This window comes from Psittacula echo, assembly GCF_963264785.1.
Source record: "Psittacula echo genome assembly, chromosome: 5".
Lineage (NCBI taxonomy): Eukaryota > Metazoa > Chordata > Aves > Psittaciformes > Psittacidae > Psittacula > Psittacula echo.
This window is the reverse complement of record NC_137739.1, coordinates 55,282,965-55,299,954: the sequence shown is the minus strand read 5'-3', so window position 1 is coordinate 55,299,954 and position 16,990 is coordinate 55,282,965. Positions and strand designations below refer to the sequence as shown.

Below are 16,990 nucleotides of genomic sequence, written 5' to 3'. Positions count from 1 at the left end.
GCATAAACCACTCTTGCTGATAAAGGAAGTCATCTTCCCCTGTCTCCTGACTGATCGTTTCCACACCCATGTGTCCAGTTTTCATAGGCCGCTACATGTGAATGGCATTGGTAGAGATCCCACTGAGCAGAATATGAGAGGGGGTACAAAACAAAATTTGACCATTTAAGCAACATGAGTACGGGAAGGAGTAATGAAAGAATGAGTTCCTCTGTCCAGCTCCAGCTGTATACTACAGTAAATCATTAGCATTTTGCTTTGAATCAGGATTGTGCCTCCAAGGTTTACCTCCCAATTCTCTCCACTCGCTACACCTTGGTTCACATACCAAAATGCTCTCAGGGAATACAAACTGGATTCATTGCAAATGAAATTAAACAAGATATGCCCCAACGGTTTGGGGCATTTGGTCCTTGGGACTGAAACTGTCATGAATGAAAACGCCAGTACATATATCAGGCTCTAAGAACCAACTTTTTGTTTTATAGGGATGCACTTATCAGACCACAGTACTTGCCATAGCAGTCAAAGAGTCTCTGAAGTTCTGCTGTCTAGAGCTAACAGTCCAGCTTTTCCTAAAATTCAACTTCCTCTCAGACATGGACTTGAGAGAGAAAATTAATTTCCTTTCAGTCAGTACCAATAGAACTGCAAATTAATGCTGTTTGAAAAGGCAGAGACTCCTACAAGAAGGCTGAGAGATCAATCAAGAGAATGATAAAGGGGAAATATAAAATGTGTATTGGGTGGATGAACTAATGAATCCTGATAAGGATGGTTTAATGTTGTCCTATTTCTAATTTTTTAAATGCAGTCATAAAGTCCAGGCTACAGTTTTCTTGTTGAATGATGTATATCTTTAAATGATAACCTCCTCCTTCCTTTTTCTTTCCTTCCTTTAATCTTCTCCTTTAAAACATTCCTCCAATTAGACTTTATTTTGATGTCACTGACACTCATGCTTTACAGGTGCTCTTCACCTAGTTTTGCTTTGTTTTCTACTGCAGAAAATGTAGTCAAGTGCATGGATGAATGAGCAGGAATATCAGGTTGTTTCGATGTATAAATAATCTGCAATAAATGAAGTATTTTTTTGCAAGAAAGACAGTGGACAGAGGGGAAAAAAAGTCTCCTATCTAAAAATTAATGAAAACTTACGGACTGAGGTATCCTAGTTCTGTATCAAAACAGAGATTTATTCTTAGCTCTTCTGAGAATTGCTGACTTGATCCCACTGTAAAGTGCCTCAAATTTGATGGATTTTTCTGTAATCTGAAAAAAAGTATGCTAAATGCTTCCTCTTACTGAACTCTTGGTCCAAAATGATCCTTCCAAAATGATGTAGTAGGTCCTCCTACTTCATCATTAAGAAGATTTTTTTAGATATAGAAAAGGGTCTCAGAAGGAACATGAAAGCAAGCAAATGACAGTGACAAAGCACAACCTGTTATCTGATATTTACACCAAAGGGTGAAGGCACACGGAGACAACATATGGGAAGTAGTCATGGAAAACTGTACTTTAGGGCTTAGCAAACGGTGGATCCCCTGACTAAGAAATACACTGTGGTGACCAACTTCGTGAAACAAGCATCAAGGATCAGTATAGCCTATGCAAAAGCCCATCTCCTTACTGTGTACTTGAGAGAGAGGAAAAAGGCCAAAACTAATGCAAATAAATCATTAATAACTCAATGGTTTTGGCTAAACTAGATCATGACATCTGAATTGCAGCTAACAGCCCTAGTGCTAATGCTGCTATTTGCCATCACTCAGTTCTCCGGAGCTTTGTCTCAGATAGCTATACGGGGCCACTGTTCAGAGTCTTACTGGCAGGGTTTGAATTGTATGAATGGTGAGAGATCATTCGTAATGATTGGAATTATTTCAGTCTCAAAGTTTAGCCAACCTTAGCTCTAAGTTAATTCACTCCTTTACCATTTCTCTCTAACCTTTTTCCTCACAAGAAAGACTAAGGCTCATGTTGCAGCTGACTGAGATACAATTGGATGCTATAAAAAACAAAAATGTCAGTGCCTGAATTGAAAGTTTGTTGCTTTTCCATTTTCCTTCCACTTCTTTACCTTTTATTTGAAGTTAAAAAAATACAGTTTTGGAGTCTTTCAGTCCCACTGGGCTAGTTTCACTTGATTTCAATTTAACTGAGGACTGTGTTTTAAGGAAAGCCAATATTCTCTCTCTTTGCTCCTTTAATGGATATCCCACGTTTATTTGTATTTTCCATTGAGCAAGTAATTATGAGTGTAATGTATAATCCTTCTATAGGTAATAAAATTCAGAGAGGAGCATGTAAATGCCATTCAGAATGCAGCCCTGGTGCCTGAAGATTGCCCTACGTGTGATGATGTGGAGGATAATTTAGCTAGTTTATAAAATTTGCAAACATTAGGCTGTAGCACTGTGAAGAAAATCAAGTACAGGTGAAATTGTTCATATTATAGACAACACAGGATACACAAATATGCATGTGCCACAAACATGATTTTTTTTTAAATAAAAATAACTATTTTTCCAGATTTAAAGTGATCTTATGCATAAACCACCAGATTCCTTAGATATTATTATACAAGTTTGATAGGAATTGCAGTTTCGGCAGCCTGCAGCTGAAATGTTGGATTAGCATGGGCCAACCCAAACACAAAGCTTTTTACAGAGCTCTGGTGAACACCCATTTGGTCTTGAGGAACACTTGTGCAATTTTGGTCTGTGAAAGACAACAAATTATTAATTTCAAAAGCTCATGTTTGTTCTTCTTTTAAGCTGTTAATTGCCCAGAAAATGGAACTAATAAGGACTAGTTTCCTGTAGTTATTGGCTCACTGAAGCTTTTCCTGAATCTGAGGCATTCATAATGCCTCTTCATTATATGGATATTCTGGCATTTAACAGAAACTGACATCAAGCCACAGTCCTTTCCTCTGAGAGGGCTGGAGCACTTCTCTCTTCTCCTTTGGTTATTTTCCCTAGCCATGTAGGATCTTTGTTGTTTTGTTTTGTTTTGTTTTTCAACTTTCACCCCTTTTTAATTTTGGCTAAAAAATCAGTTTGAAAGAAACTGGAAAAATAAGGGAGACATATGCACACACATACAGTATGATCCCACAAGCCTGTTTTTCATGAGAACAGTCTGAAAACTTCATCATCTGCAAACAGCCAGAAATTTAAATACATGAACAGGAAGGAAAAGGTGTCTGGAATACAAAGGTGTCCTTTTTTCTTGGGGTACAACTGCATATACTCAACACTAGCCCAGACCAAAAGATTAATGCTAACTCTATAAAACCATACATCTGTAATGAAAGCTTAGGAACATCTTTATTCAAGACAGAAGCAGAGGGTATTGAGATAGTGCGAGTGTGATTTATTTTCTATTAAAAAAAAAAAATCTCTAAAGAAATGTGCTGAACATTTTGTTTCTTTACACCAGGGGCTTAGTAACGCAAGTAATATAATAAGAAAATTTATTCATGGGGGGGTTTACTGACTGTAATTGGCTACCAACTGGATCAGAGGTATTTTACCAAAAAATAATTGATGAAAGAAACAGAAAGATGCTCAGAAACAGAAAGATGCTCAGTTTGAGCCACTCCTAGCTATACTTCCCTGTCTAAACAATGGCTAGCATAGCTAGAATCTAACTCAGCATGTCTGTCATGTGACTCTTTGAAAGCAATTATTTCACAGAACTAAGGATAATTATTAAAATGTACTCTTCTGCATGTACATCACCAAAACACTCAAAGTGTCATGTTGAACATGTGGTAGAGAACACCACAGTGTAAACCACTCACATTAAGAACTTTCTTGTGCACTTTCTGAGTGAGTGGAAGAGATGAAATTATCGCCTTGGAGTAATTTATTACTGTAACATTGTATAAACAATTAGGATATTTCTTGTAACTTCGGGCTGCGCTTGTGGGTAACTCCTACACAGATAGCAAATTGCCTCATGTTTATCACAGAATTCTTCCTTCTGTCCTAAGTCAGTTTATGTACAACCTAGAAAGGAAGAACTGGATATTGTTTAGACTTAATTCTGGAAACCAATAAGAAGATCACGGCTTGATGTTAGACAATAACATGTGAATAAGAAGAATGTGGTTAACACTGCAGTTCTTTCCTTGTGGTCCCCCTGCCTTTTGTAACCAGGCACACCACTAAGCCTCAGCTATCTTGTGCACTGTCAGCATTACATACAGCAATGTTTTTCCCTTGAAGTGAGTTTAACCTTTTAGCATGGCGACATACAGTATTAAGAAGTAGTGATTTGCCAGTGGTGGGATAAAACCTGGGAGAGTGACTCAAAAGCCACTTGTTCATTATTCCTGGTGGATTTAGGGTGATTATTTCCAAAGAGATACTGAATTGTTTCACTGCAATTTGATCTAAAGTCAACTAAAATTTGTCAGTTTTCGCTAGATTATGTGTCAACCTTAATATCTGTCAACCTAAAGGAGAGAGTGAAATTCAGATGATGAAAAATAATGAGGCAAGCATAACGCCTGTTCAAATACTTGCAACTTAATCTTCCGTATCTCTTACACTTCAACTCTAATCTATATATAGACATAGACAGTATCTTGGGTGTGGCTAGAGTCACCTCTCCTTTTAATAAGGTCTGTTCAAAACTTTTCTCTCTTAAATTGTTAGAAAATATCACAAGTAGCAAAACCAAGTTTGTTGTTGGATCAGTTTGTAAATCTCTGCAGAACCAGGATTCACTTAGAGCCCTCTGTATTAGCAGGATCTATGTGCATCATACCACACAATTGGCATGCTTATTCTTCCAATGTAAAGGACCATTATTTTGTTTTCCAAGAGACAGTATATGCACCACCAGGCTGGTAAATTTATTGTTGAAATGAAGCAAGAAAGATTTATATAGCCATCAGTTGTTACTAAACATTAGTTTATAGGTACAGACACACTGAAAGAGAAAAATAAGAAAAAAGTATATACCTGTTGGGTAGTGCTCATTTACTGGCCAACTGTCAACCTGAAGTGTGGCATTGCCACCATTTCTGGTAAAGCGTACCACGTGGTATTTGCCATCGTTTACAGGTGTGCTTTCCTCTTTAATAGAGATGTCCACTGTGCCAATATTGAAGACTACACCAATCTTGCCTTGCTCCTAAAATAAAAGAAAAAAGAAATAAATGCTTGTAAATTGCTGCCTAAAGGAGTATGTTCTTGCCCTACAAATACCTGATGGGTAATTGTGCCGGTAGACGGCACTGAAGAATACACAGAAGCATCATTTTGAGTTTTGTGAAGACACATTTCATTGACTCTGCTTCAATACATTGTCTTTTGCACTCTCCTTTACAGCATTCACCTGAATGTACTGACTCATTTGTTCCCTTAAAACAGCACAGAAGACAGGTTGTAGATCAGGCCACAAAGAACAGGAGATGGGATAAATATTAATTCATGCAACATATCTACTGATTATTAGCAGTCACTTGTTGTCATCTGAAATGCAGCCACTGGCAGGCTGTATATCCCAACAACTTTCATTCTGTTATTCTGCTTGTGAAACAAGTAGCCCCCAACCCAAAACAAATAACTGAGATCTAGCAGGAAGAGTGCAGTTGCAAAAGGAATGGATTTAAAAGGAAGCAAAAATATAATTAGCCAAGGACCACCTGAGAGAAGCTGATTGGTCTTAAATCAAATGAAAAACCTCCCATATTCTCAAAAGACAGTAGTGGCCATCGTCTTTTAAAACTTTTCTATATCACGCTCCAAGTAGTGCCTTACCAATAAGCTGGTCCTCCACAGTGTTTTCCTGAAACATTTAATACTACTAAATTAAACAATGCCAGAAATTCCTGTCACTGTATAATACACAATTAAAAGGAATGCAGGGATTCCACTCTGGTGCAGACAGGCAGAACTAAAATGTATCATATAGCAAGCATTATGTTTGCCAGCCATCCACACTATAAAATTAGCAATAACTTCATTAACTGTCTCAATAGAAAAATCAAGGAAAAAACAACAACAGAGTGTAAGTGGTCTTGTACCCAAATAAAGCCTCTTCAAAACAAACCTGAGGTATACTAAGGGGGTAAGAGACAATTTTGTTGCTGTTATTGTCTTGCATATCTGTTAATACTTTACATACCTGGTTGGTGACAAGACAACTGCATCCTTCAAGACTGTTACCCTGACTGACTTTAGTACATTCATGTTAGCAAATTTTAGCAAAGAAAGTAACCTCTCTTCCTGTACTTAGAGGCCTACCTCAGTTTCCTCTCATAGATTTATTCCTTTCTCCTGGTATCAACAGACCTTGTCCTTAAAACCCTCAGGTCTTATAATTTCTTACAGAGGCCTTTTCTGATTCCTGCTTTACCTTGCATTTCAAAGTTTACTAATACCAAAATACTCATCACAAGTTCCTTATATCCTCAACACTCTTCTTTTTTTTGACTTTTTTCCTAACACCCCTGCCCCTAGTCCTCAGACTACAACATTTATACTAGGAAAGGAGAACAGTCCTGTAGCTGAAGAGGCAGTTTAAAAACTTTGACTGTGCTTCAACTACTTGAAGTTCAGCACAGTAACAGTAAGCACCTTGATTTTCCTCCCATTATAATGGTAGATTTTAGGCTGCTAAATGTACACTGAATAGCAGCACACATGTATATTCACAATGCTATGCTTTGAATGGATTTCCCTTCAAGATATCAATAACCTTTTTTCACTAGAACACGGGGTAAGTGTATTGCTGCTCCCAGCAGACGTATGAACTCAGATACTATTTGAAAACAATCAACCTTTCTTCTCTTATGCTATCCTAAAAATAAGGGAGTTTTCAGCAAGAAGAGATTTATCTCAGGTAAAGCCATTGCTAGCACAGCTTTACCAGTTCTTTGGCATACAAAGTATATAGTGTCCCCATACTGGTTTAGTGAATCTTCTGCTGGCAACCATAAAATTATCTGCATAGCAATTAGCATAGAACAAGAGATCTATTTTTGCTCAAAGACTCAAAGAAAGTCTACTGACCAGGAAACCTGACTGCTGACTCCATGTGGCTTTGCAAGGTGCTCCTGAACAACCTCTCAGATAACTTTTCAATTGCCATCAATACATCAGCCTTCTTTTGCAAACTGTGGCTGTTCCGAGGACAGTCCACTGTGGTGAAGGCATAATGTGAGCAGGTAAAATGAAAAGCTGTGCCTTCTCTAACAAAACAGCTCACCAACACCATAGAAGAGAAAGGGATTAAGAGGTATTCAGCAAAGTGAAAGCTTTGTACCTTCAAGCCCTGCAGGCTTAACAAGGCAGAGACAAAAACTTGCAAGTGCAGAAATGGACAGGGGAAGTTTAAATAATCTCCTCTGCAGAAGGAGAAAACATTTTTGATCTCTCCTTTGAGGAAAAGGAGATAGCGCCTTTCGTCATTCCCTTTCCTGGCTCTTGAAGGAAAAACCTTATTCAAAGGGCTAGTGATAATCCATGGATAAGAGGGTAAATTGGAAAAGAGATAAGATTCTGGAAGCAGAGGACTGCAAAGTACCAGTGGCCTTCAGGCTGCCGGAGAGAGGATGGAAATGAGCAAACTGGTGCCCTCCCCTTTTCAAGAAAATTGCTCCCCACTTCCACAGCCAAGGGACCACCAGCCCTTCTAAAAGTAGTGCAACATTTTGTTGAAACTGAGAAATTTAAAAATGTGTCTAAAAAAACCCCAAACTATCATGAGTCTGACCAAAAGCCTGCTCCAGCTTTCTTCAGTCCCACCTTGGGCAGAGCTGCCTGTGATGCTTCAACACAAGTTTTGCAAAAGTACAACTTCATGCCAGATGTTGATACTCTTCTCTGGACTGAGTAGGAGCTTGTAATGAAAATGGTTCTGTTCCAGTTACAAGGATAAAACAAAATATAACACAGTACACCAATTGAAACCAAACTGCACATGCAGATACAGTTTATTCATGAAATCTATATTTCCAGGGCACCAGACACTATGAAAATAAGCAACAATTAGTTTGTGTGTTCTCAGCAGAAAAAAAAATAAAGTTAAAGCAAAACATGACAAAAATCCTACAGCAAATAACAGTGACCATGGACATGGGGCAAATCAGGATTTTCAAAATCTCTACATTTCCACACTACATCACCTCATTAAAAGCAGCTTTTACCAAGACCTACCATCCTTCTAAACCTGAAAGATAAGCTTTACTGTTAAACTTTAACACTTCATGATGGATGTAACCTTTCATTCCTTTCTCCATTCAGTCAGCTAGTAGATTTTCTTTCCATGTTACCAAACACAAGCATTAACAAGACCACTAAGTATGTGACAAAGAAAGGTTTACCTTTGAGACACTATCTGTAATGCTTATTTTGTAGTTAGAGGAAAAAAAAAAATAAATCCTAACCTTACAAAAAGGGAAAAGCTGAATATACAGAGCCACAGACAGTATGCAACATAAGTGTTCCAGAAGGGCTCAAGAGAATTCGAACAGATAGCATGTATGTTAAATACTGCATCATTATTCACTGGGCTGCCCCAAACACTTTCCGTAAAAAGCTGACCATTAATTAATGTTTTTGAAACCCTCAAGTGACATCAAGTGCTGGCACTAAACCTTGGAAAACTGAGAGCTATTTTATTTATAAATAATGAAGTCAACTCAGCATTCAATCTGTACTTTACTTCCCCCCTTCTTTATTTAAGGCTACTGTGCCAAAAAGGATTTTTAAAGTTCATCAAGAATTTATCTTTTGCTAATTTGTCCCATAAAATTGCTACTCTCAAAAGCCACATTACCATTTCTTCACTTACAGTCCTTCTGGAGATAAAATTCTGCCATGATGTCTCTGAGACTTCAGACAAATAACTATGATCATATAATGGAATGGTTGTAGATAAATTGCAAGAACAAAAAAGCAAAGCACTAAAAAGAATGTGCAAGGCCTCACCCTGACCTCTCTTATTCTACACCATGTCCTTCCACTGAATCCTGGCAACAGTTTTTTGTTGTACGCACTGTTACCAAAACATTTTTAACATTATTAAATGATATAGGGGCTAATCTACTGCCTGGATCAGGAGATCTGCAACTAACATTATTTCACTCGGGCAACTTTTTCTCTTAGCTTTCCGTGAAACAGATTCTTCATCTGTGACAGAGGGATGATAGTCACCTATCTTTCCAAGCTTTCAAGACCTGTAAATCCAGACATATTTTACTTAAACATTAATGATATTCTGACAATCCCAACCCTTTCAGCCCTGAGAGCAACTACAATCTAAGAGGAGCAGGTCCTAATGTTTTCTCAGCTTCTACTTTCAACTCCTTCAAAACCCATTCCTTTCATCTGAAAGGACCATGGGAACATTTCTGAAGTCTGACACTTTTTGCAGATATGTTTTTCCTTTTGTTTCCCTCCACCCAAGGGGAACTAGAGCCTGTCTGCATGCAAATTGTCAGGCCTTTGTTTTCTACGTGTTGTGCCTCTACAGCATGAAGGCATCTGTCTTTGCACCTAGCAGATCAGGTGCAAAGAAAGTCAAATGGGAATGGCAGTGATTCTGTAAGATGAGCTGTTTGAATCATAGAATCATAGAATGCTGAGGGTTAGAATCTGTTAAAAAGGTCACATACACAAACAGCCACATGTACTGTTTGCTCCGAAAAGGGGTTCACCTTTGGGTCTTCTTTTTCTCAATTCAAAATTCAAATAATCCACACTGAAAGTATATGGCTGTTCCCTATGTGCAGAAAGCATTTAATTTCAAAAACCAAGAGAGAGAACCCCCGGCAATATAACAAATCCTCCTTTCAGCTGCCATCGGTATGAATCGATATAAATTCTGTTGAAGAAACTTGATTCCTAAGGATGCAAATGGAAGCAGCATTTATCCCAGTATCTTTGTTTCTTTTTCTGAAACTAAACGTAGAAAATAAAAAAAATAAATAAAAAAAAAAAGGCATTTGTAAAATATAACTGCAATCCAACTAGAATCCCAGGATAACTGTGTTTTCCTGCACTCATTTTACTTCATAATTTTTTAATAGTCATTTTGTGCAGACTGCCTCCTCCTCCCACCCTGGCTGGTTCCAACATGACTAGACATTACCTTGCAGACAATACTCCTAGTTACTGCTTCTTGGAGGTGACTGCTGATTTCGCTGCTCTCATTTGAAAGTGATACAAGCTTTTTCAGTAATATAACAAGCCATTTCACACTGTAGGAAGGTTTCGTAAACCACATATTTTTTTTCTCTCCCTCCCCGCCCCTTCCTTCCAAGTTCCACGCGCATATACTCCAACTCTGGTATCCTCTAAATTCAGGAAAAAAGGCGCGTTTCTTCATAACCTCAAGGACTGCTTTTCCTGGAACGTCTTCCCTCTACTTAGGCTTCTCAGATTTGCAGTCTATGTTTTAGAAAATCCCTCTATGATTTTTTTTCCACTTTATGTCTTTTTTGCTTGATCTCCTTTGGGGTTTTGTTTGCTTGTCTGGTTGTTTTTTTATTTTTGCTTTGCCTTAAACTTGATTCTGGATGTTAGTCCAGCTGTTAGGTTGCTCACTTTCTGTGGATAGGAGCACTTTGCGCAACAGTGCTAAATGTAGCAAGGTATCCAGGAGAACTGAAGGTGTAAAATGTATATTCCACAGAGTACACTCACTAACTACCAGAACACCAAATCACCTTACGTGAATTTTCACTGTAAACAGAAAATCAGAAAGTCCTTTACTGATTAGAAAGGTAATAAAATCCAGCATTGTGCTTAAAGGACCAAGCTGCAACTAGAATCAAGTGCATGGCTGGGCAGGCCTTTCCAATATATATAAATGGATTTAAGAAATGGAAATATTAGAACCTGTATTTAGTAGAGAGTACTATGCAGATACTTCTACTCCTCTCTCTCTGGTCATATTTAATGCCACTTTTAATACCACTGGGAGCTAAGTCTAAAATCAGAATTCAATGCATACAAAACTCTGTATTTTATTAAAGGGATGGCTTACTGGATGAAGTCTTTCTTTCTCCAAATAATGGTGGCAGGGAAGGCATCTCAAGAACCAGTACAGCCACCCTCGCAAATATAATAATCAACAAAGCAGCAGATGTTGTTAAAGAAATGACAGGCACTGAAGCTCACTTGACTTGGAAGCTTTTAATCAGTGTTCCAACACTTTACAGTGCTTCTTTACTGTTACAACACTTTACTTGTTTCTTGAAACAAGAAAAAAAAAAAGTTTTTAAGGTGGAAAGAAGTACACAGACCAGCCAATTTTGGCTGATTTTTGAGGGCTATTATAAGAAGCAGTACGAAGGTTTTTTGTCATATACTGCCTGCTAATGATTCTTTAAGGTGCTGAGCCAGATCTATTAAATGCAAGTTGCAAACCTATTTATCAGAGAAAATGATACACAGAGAGGACAAAATAAATAGAAATTATTACCCCTCAGGGCCATGGTTTTTAAAAGAAGTAATTCTTACAGATACATAATTTATAAGGCTAAAAAGGACAACTGTTATAATCTAGTCTCTAAAATTTTATGTGAGGCCATATATCCTTGTTCAAATTGATTCTTTCTTGAACTATAGGATATATTTTACAAAAACACTTATTTGTGATTTGAACATCTACAGCTGAGGAGAGAAGCTTTGGAGTTATTGCAGTTGCTTCTTTGATGAGATTGCCTCAGTACTGAACATGGTCAAAAAGGTAAATGGAATGTCAAGAATTATAATGAAAAGGAACACTGTGTACAAAAGGAAAATCTCTGTTGTAAGCTAATGGCTCCCCTTTGACTTTAATTCTTAAACACAGTACACAGATCTGTGTGTGGCTGTCTCAAAAAGAAAAAGAGATATAAAAGGTTCAAAAAAGTACCACACTTGAAGTTATATATATAAACCCTTATAAAAATAGCAATATTCAGCACTATATTTTTTTATAACTTAAAGAAATACAAATATAATTATTTGGTAATAAAGTTTAAGCAAGGAAAGTACCTTTCAAGACAGTACATAAATGAATTGTGCAACTCACTGTCACAGGATGTTTCAGATGTTTAAGATACATTCAAAAATAGGTGAATTCATGGGAGGAAAGTCAATCAAGAGCCATTGAATATAACAATGTGCATATAACCTCTTGCTCAGCAGTTCCTTAAAAGCAGATCACTGCCGTTTCATGTAACTTTTACTTCCTATGTTGAAGAACCATCTAGCACCATAGTTCTATAAATAACTTGTAAGACAGTGATCAAGTAAAAATTCTCTTGAAGGTTCTTACCATTACTGATTAATTTTATAAAGTGGTGAAACACTGAATCTGGCAAAGATTAATGAGAATAAAATCTTTTCCATTGAAGGTTTAGAAAGAGTAGTTTAGATAAACATCTGTCACAGCCAGGCTGCTGTATTTAGTCCTGCCTCAAAGCAAGAAAATGCTAGAGCAGATGACTTAAGGCTCCAGCTTTCTCCTTCTGTGACTGCAGACTCTTCCCCCTGTTTTATACTGCATAAGAGAAAGAGACTCAGCTCTCTGGGTTTCTCACTTGAAAGCAGGTTTTTCAATCTTTCATTTAATCTTCCCTATGGCTCCAAAACTCCTTCAGTTTACTAATATTTTTCTTAAAACGCAGACACCAGAAAATTTTAACTTTAGTTTACAGAAATCACACAACCACTTTGGCTTTTATGTTCAAAGACTACATAGTATCTTTTGGCCACAATCTTACCATGGGGCCTCACATTTAAGGCTTATGCACCATGACTAAGAGGCTTATTCTGGAGTGCTCTCTGGGAGCGTCCCTCGTGTCAAAAGATGACCTCTACTTTTTGTTTTGGGACACATCACATTATTTAGCTTAAGTAAAATGTATAGCAATAACCCTGTTATGAGCTCATCAAACTTTCCAAACTGCCCTTCTTTTATTGCCAGTTGACTTTATGTGGGACATAGACTATTAAATAATACCTTTTAACTGCAACATATGCTAAAGGCTGTATTCGTACTGAAAATCAAGATCAAGCGAGCTTTTGCCCTTCTGCTCCGCGGGAGGTTTCCGTCCTCCCTGAGCTCGCCTTAGGACACCTGCGCTACACTTTGACAGGTGTACCGCCCCAGTCAAACTGCCCACCTGCCGCTGTCCCCGGAGCGGGTTGCGCCCAGCATGTGCCGGGCGCTTGGTGCCAGAAGCGAGCGCCCCCCTCGGGGCTCGCCCCCCCGCCTCACCAGGTAAGTGAAAAAGCTGGGCCTCACGATCCACGATCCTTCTGGCTTTTGAGGTTTTACGCAGGAGGTGTCAGAAAAGTTTCCACAGGGATAACTGTCTTGTGGCGGCCAAGCGTTCATTGCGACATCGCTTTTTGATCCTTCGATGTCGGCTCGTACTATCATTGTGAAGCAGAATTCACCAAGCATTGGATTGTTCACCCACTAATAGGGAACGTGTGCTGGGATTAGACCGTCGTGAGACAGGTTAGTTTTACCCTACTGATGATGTGTTGTTGCAATAGTAATCCTGCTCAGTACGAGAGGAACTGCAGGTTCAGATCCTTGGTGCATGCGCTTGGCTGAGGAGCCACTGGCGCGAGGCTACCATTTGCGGGCTTATGACTGAACGCCTCTAAGTCAGTATCCTATCCTGCCTAGACACTTGATGTTGTGCTATTGCGTCATTGGTTGCTTTAGATTGATCCAGGAGATGCCAGTCTTGTTCAGAATGCAAGGGTAAAACCCTTCCCAAATCCTCGTTAGCGAAGACATGCCTTCCTCATAGGAGAAGGAAAACTCCTATCTTCAAACCGGGGCTGCTGGAGCTTGTCTAACCTTCCTAAGGTCTTCCATCTAAGAGAAGGACACTCTAACCAAACCTACGACCTGAGGACCTTGCTGTCAGCATCCTAGCTAGCTAGGCCGTGGCAGATAAACCTGAGGTGTAAAGGGTGGGGCCAGTTCTGTGCACACTGTGCCTCACCTAAAAAATCCATTGCGCAGGCTGGAAGGGTTTACTCACACTTGCAAAGCCCTGTAGCGACAAGCAAGGGTTGAAATGGCAGGTGATAAGGTGCACTGGAAGCTGCAGGTCCAACCATGCCTGTGGGCTGTTCAGACCTTTGGTCACCCAAGCTTGATCTAGGAGATGATAGTCTCATGTGGAATCTTCCTGATTGCCTATGCAGCTTTTCTCCAGTCAGTTTTGCCTATTCCACTTGCCCATCGTGCTTGTAGTGAGTGTGGGTAATGCCCTTCCCAAACCTTCGTTCGCGAAGCCAAGCCATTATCACACTAAAGTGTGCTTTATTCTTTCCTTTTCTGGATTTTTTCTCTTTTTTTACCAAACACCTTTGCAATATCACAAAAACACTGAGTTACCAGTGGGTTGTGAAATTGCAGTTCTCTTGCTTTACTTTTACCTTATGTCTTTCTCTTCCTTCATCTTTCCCTCTTTCCATCTTTGCCTCTGTCCTGAGTTCAGCAGTAGCAGTCATTTTTCTACTTAGTAGCTGGTGCAGTGCTGTGGTTTTGACTTTCAGCCTGGGAACAGTACTGATAATACCGATGTTTTTAGTTGCTGCTAAGTCATGTTTACTCTGATCAAGGATTTTGTGAGTCTCATGCTCTGCCAGGGAGGAGGGGAAGCAGGGAGGAAGCAGAGACAGGGCACCTGACCCAAACTGACCAAAGAGGTATTCCATACCACAGCACGTCATGCCCACTATATAAACTGGGGGCAGTTACCCGGAAGGGTTAGATCACTGCTCGGTCGGGCTGGGTATCGGTCAGCCGGTGGTGAGCGCTTGTATCCTCTTCCCTTGTTATCTCCTTTATCGTTATTATTCTTGGTGGCAACAGTAGTGATTTGTGTTATACCTTAGTTACTGGACTGTTCTTATCTCAACCTGTGGGAGTTACATTCTTTCGATTCTCCTCCCCATCCCTCTGGGAGCGGGGGGAGGAAAAGGGGGAGTGAGAAAGAGGCTGCATGGCTGGGCTTAAACCATGACAGTTCTTTCTGGTGCTCAACGTGGGGCACGAAGGGTTGAGATAATGACAGATCTGACCGGAGTGTGTCTAATCGTATTTGTGATAAGCATTTGTTTTGGATTAATAGTCACTCACCACAATGCTGATTTATTGGCTCTCAAAGTTGTTGCTTTTGATCTCACAGTTTCAGCATGCCATACCTTTCTTACAGCCTTTCAAATTTTAACTCACTCATACAGTGAGCCTAGTTAGAGTACATGGTTTAAAGACTTATTTTCTGCTTTTGCTGCTGCTCCACTGTACCTTGAATAAGCCACTTCTGTTTCTCTCTCCATTTTGTCTTTTTATACTCTGAAACCACAGGCTTATCAAACAGTATATTTGTATATTATCTACCACAGTGGAGTCCTGATATCCAGTGGGGCCTCCAGATGTTGTTGCAGTACAAATAATTAATATCAAGCAGAGTATCTTGATTTACAGTATCATCATTACCATGTCCAGCTTTGCACTAAGGACATTCTAAGCCCATTTCCTCAAACTCTGAGGAACACTGTGGCACATGTAGTTGCTTTTATTTAAATCTGACACCCGTTGAGCAAAGCCTAGTAATCAGTGATACTCAGCAGCCTTAAAAGGGAGGCTTGCTTCTGTGCTATTCAGCGCCTAAGACTGTGTGCCCAATTAAATCTTTTGTTCCCATGACCTAGGAAAGCACCAGTACACTGGAAGCAATTACCAGGTGGTAAAATGTTACAAGAAATACATGCAGGTGTGTTTAGGCCACACAATTTGTGGAAAACAATTGTTATTACACAGCTGGTGAAGCTCCAGCCATAACGGTGTTAATCCCTCTCAGGTAGGGATCTTATAATGCAAGCAAAGAAACAGAAATTAGCAGAATGTTGAAAAGGGACATTTCCTAGGGAAACAGAATGCAAAATGAATTAAGAAAGCGATACCTGTTCATTGGTTCACTAGCAAATATGTTATTCAGATGTCTTATTTGTTCCCCCAGCTCATAATATGCATGATGAAAACTTGCCCTATCTGATGGTGTGAACTCCAATTATAATTAGGATTAAACATTCTAAAGATGCCTCTTGAGAATATTAATAGTATATCTTGGAAAGTTTTGTGAAATGATACCTTTTAGATATTATTATGGAACTAAGGCAGAAACAGGAACCATTCTGAATGTTGACATTCACTTCTGTTTTCCTACAGGACTGAACCAATGAATCTGTGCGCTGCATTTTACACTCGAAGTATCCACAAGCTGCTGCAGTCCTCCTGCATTACAGAAGTTGGCTGATTAAAATCAGGCCTTTTCATTTCTATCTCTAAATGCTGCCATGTAACTCGCTCTTCAGACAAAAACGTGACCAGCTGCTAAAATATCACATCCACTCATGAAGAAATGCCTACAGTACCAAGTCAGATTTTAGTAGGGCACAAGAACAAGCAACTTGCTCAAAAGCAGAGATCTTCCAAGGGAAAATATCTCCATTAATCTTGCAATGTCTTCCTTGGAGTTTTAATCCACCAGGTAACATTGCCAACAATGTACACTGACAGAGCTAAAGTGGCAGTTACACTGTGGTGATTGACCCTGGCTGGACACCAGGCGTTCACCAAAAATGCTCTATCACTCCCCTTCCTCAGCTGGACAGGGGAGAGAAAATATAATAAAAGACTTTCGGAACAGGGAGAGATCACTCATCCATTACTGTTGCAGGCCAACCAGATTTGACTCAAGGGAAATTAGTTTAATTTGTTACCAATCAAATCAGTGTAGAAAAATGAGAAAGAAACCCAAATTTTAAAACACCTTCTCCCCACCCCTCCCTTCTTCCTGGACTTAACTTCACTCCTGATTTTTTCTACCTCCTCCCCCCCCAGCAGCACAGGGGGACAGGGAATGGGTGTTGCACTCAGTTCATCACATGCTGTATCTGCTGCTCCTTCCTCCTCTGGGGATGACACTTCACACTCTTCT

General features: G+C 39.3%; 1 protein-coding gene across 6 annotated transcripts in view; it reads right to left on the bottom strand.

The window, feature by feature from the left end:
* Window positions 1–16,990, bottom strand: part of NRXN3 (neurexin 3) — a gene marked incomplete at both ends in the record, with an annotated part of 1,004,347 nt that overhangs the window by 139,798 nt on the left and 847,559 nt on the right. For all 6 annotated transcript variants that reach the window (XM_080619336.1, XM_080619338.1, XM_080619337.1 and 3 more), the window contains one exon: window positions 4,980–5,151. In XM_080619336.1, coding sequence (XP_080475462.1) covers window positions 4,980–5,151 — 172 coding nt within the window. The remainder of the gene's footprint in view (window positions 1–4,979; window positions 5,152–16,990) is intronic.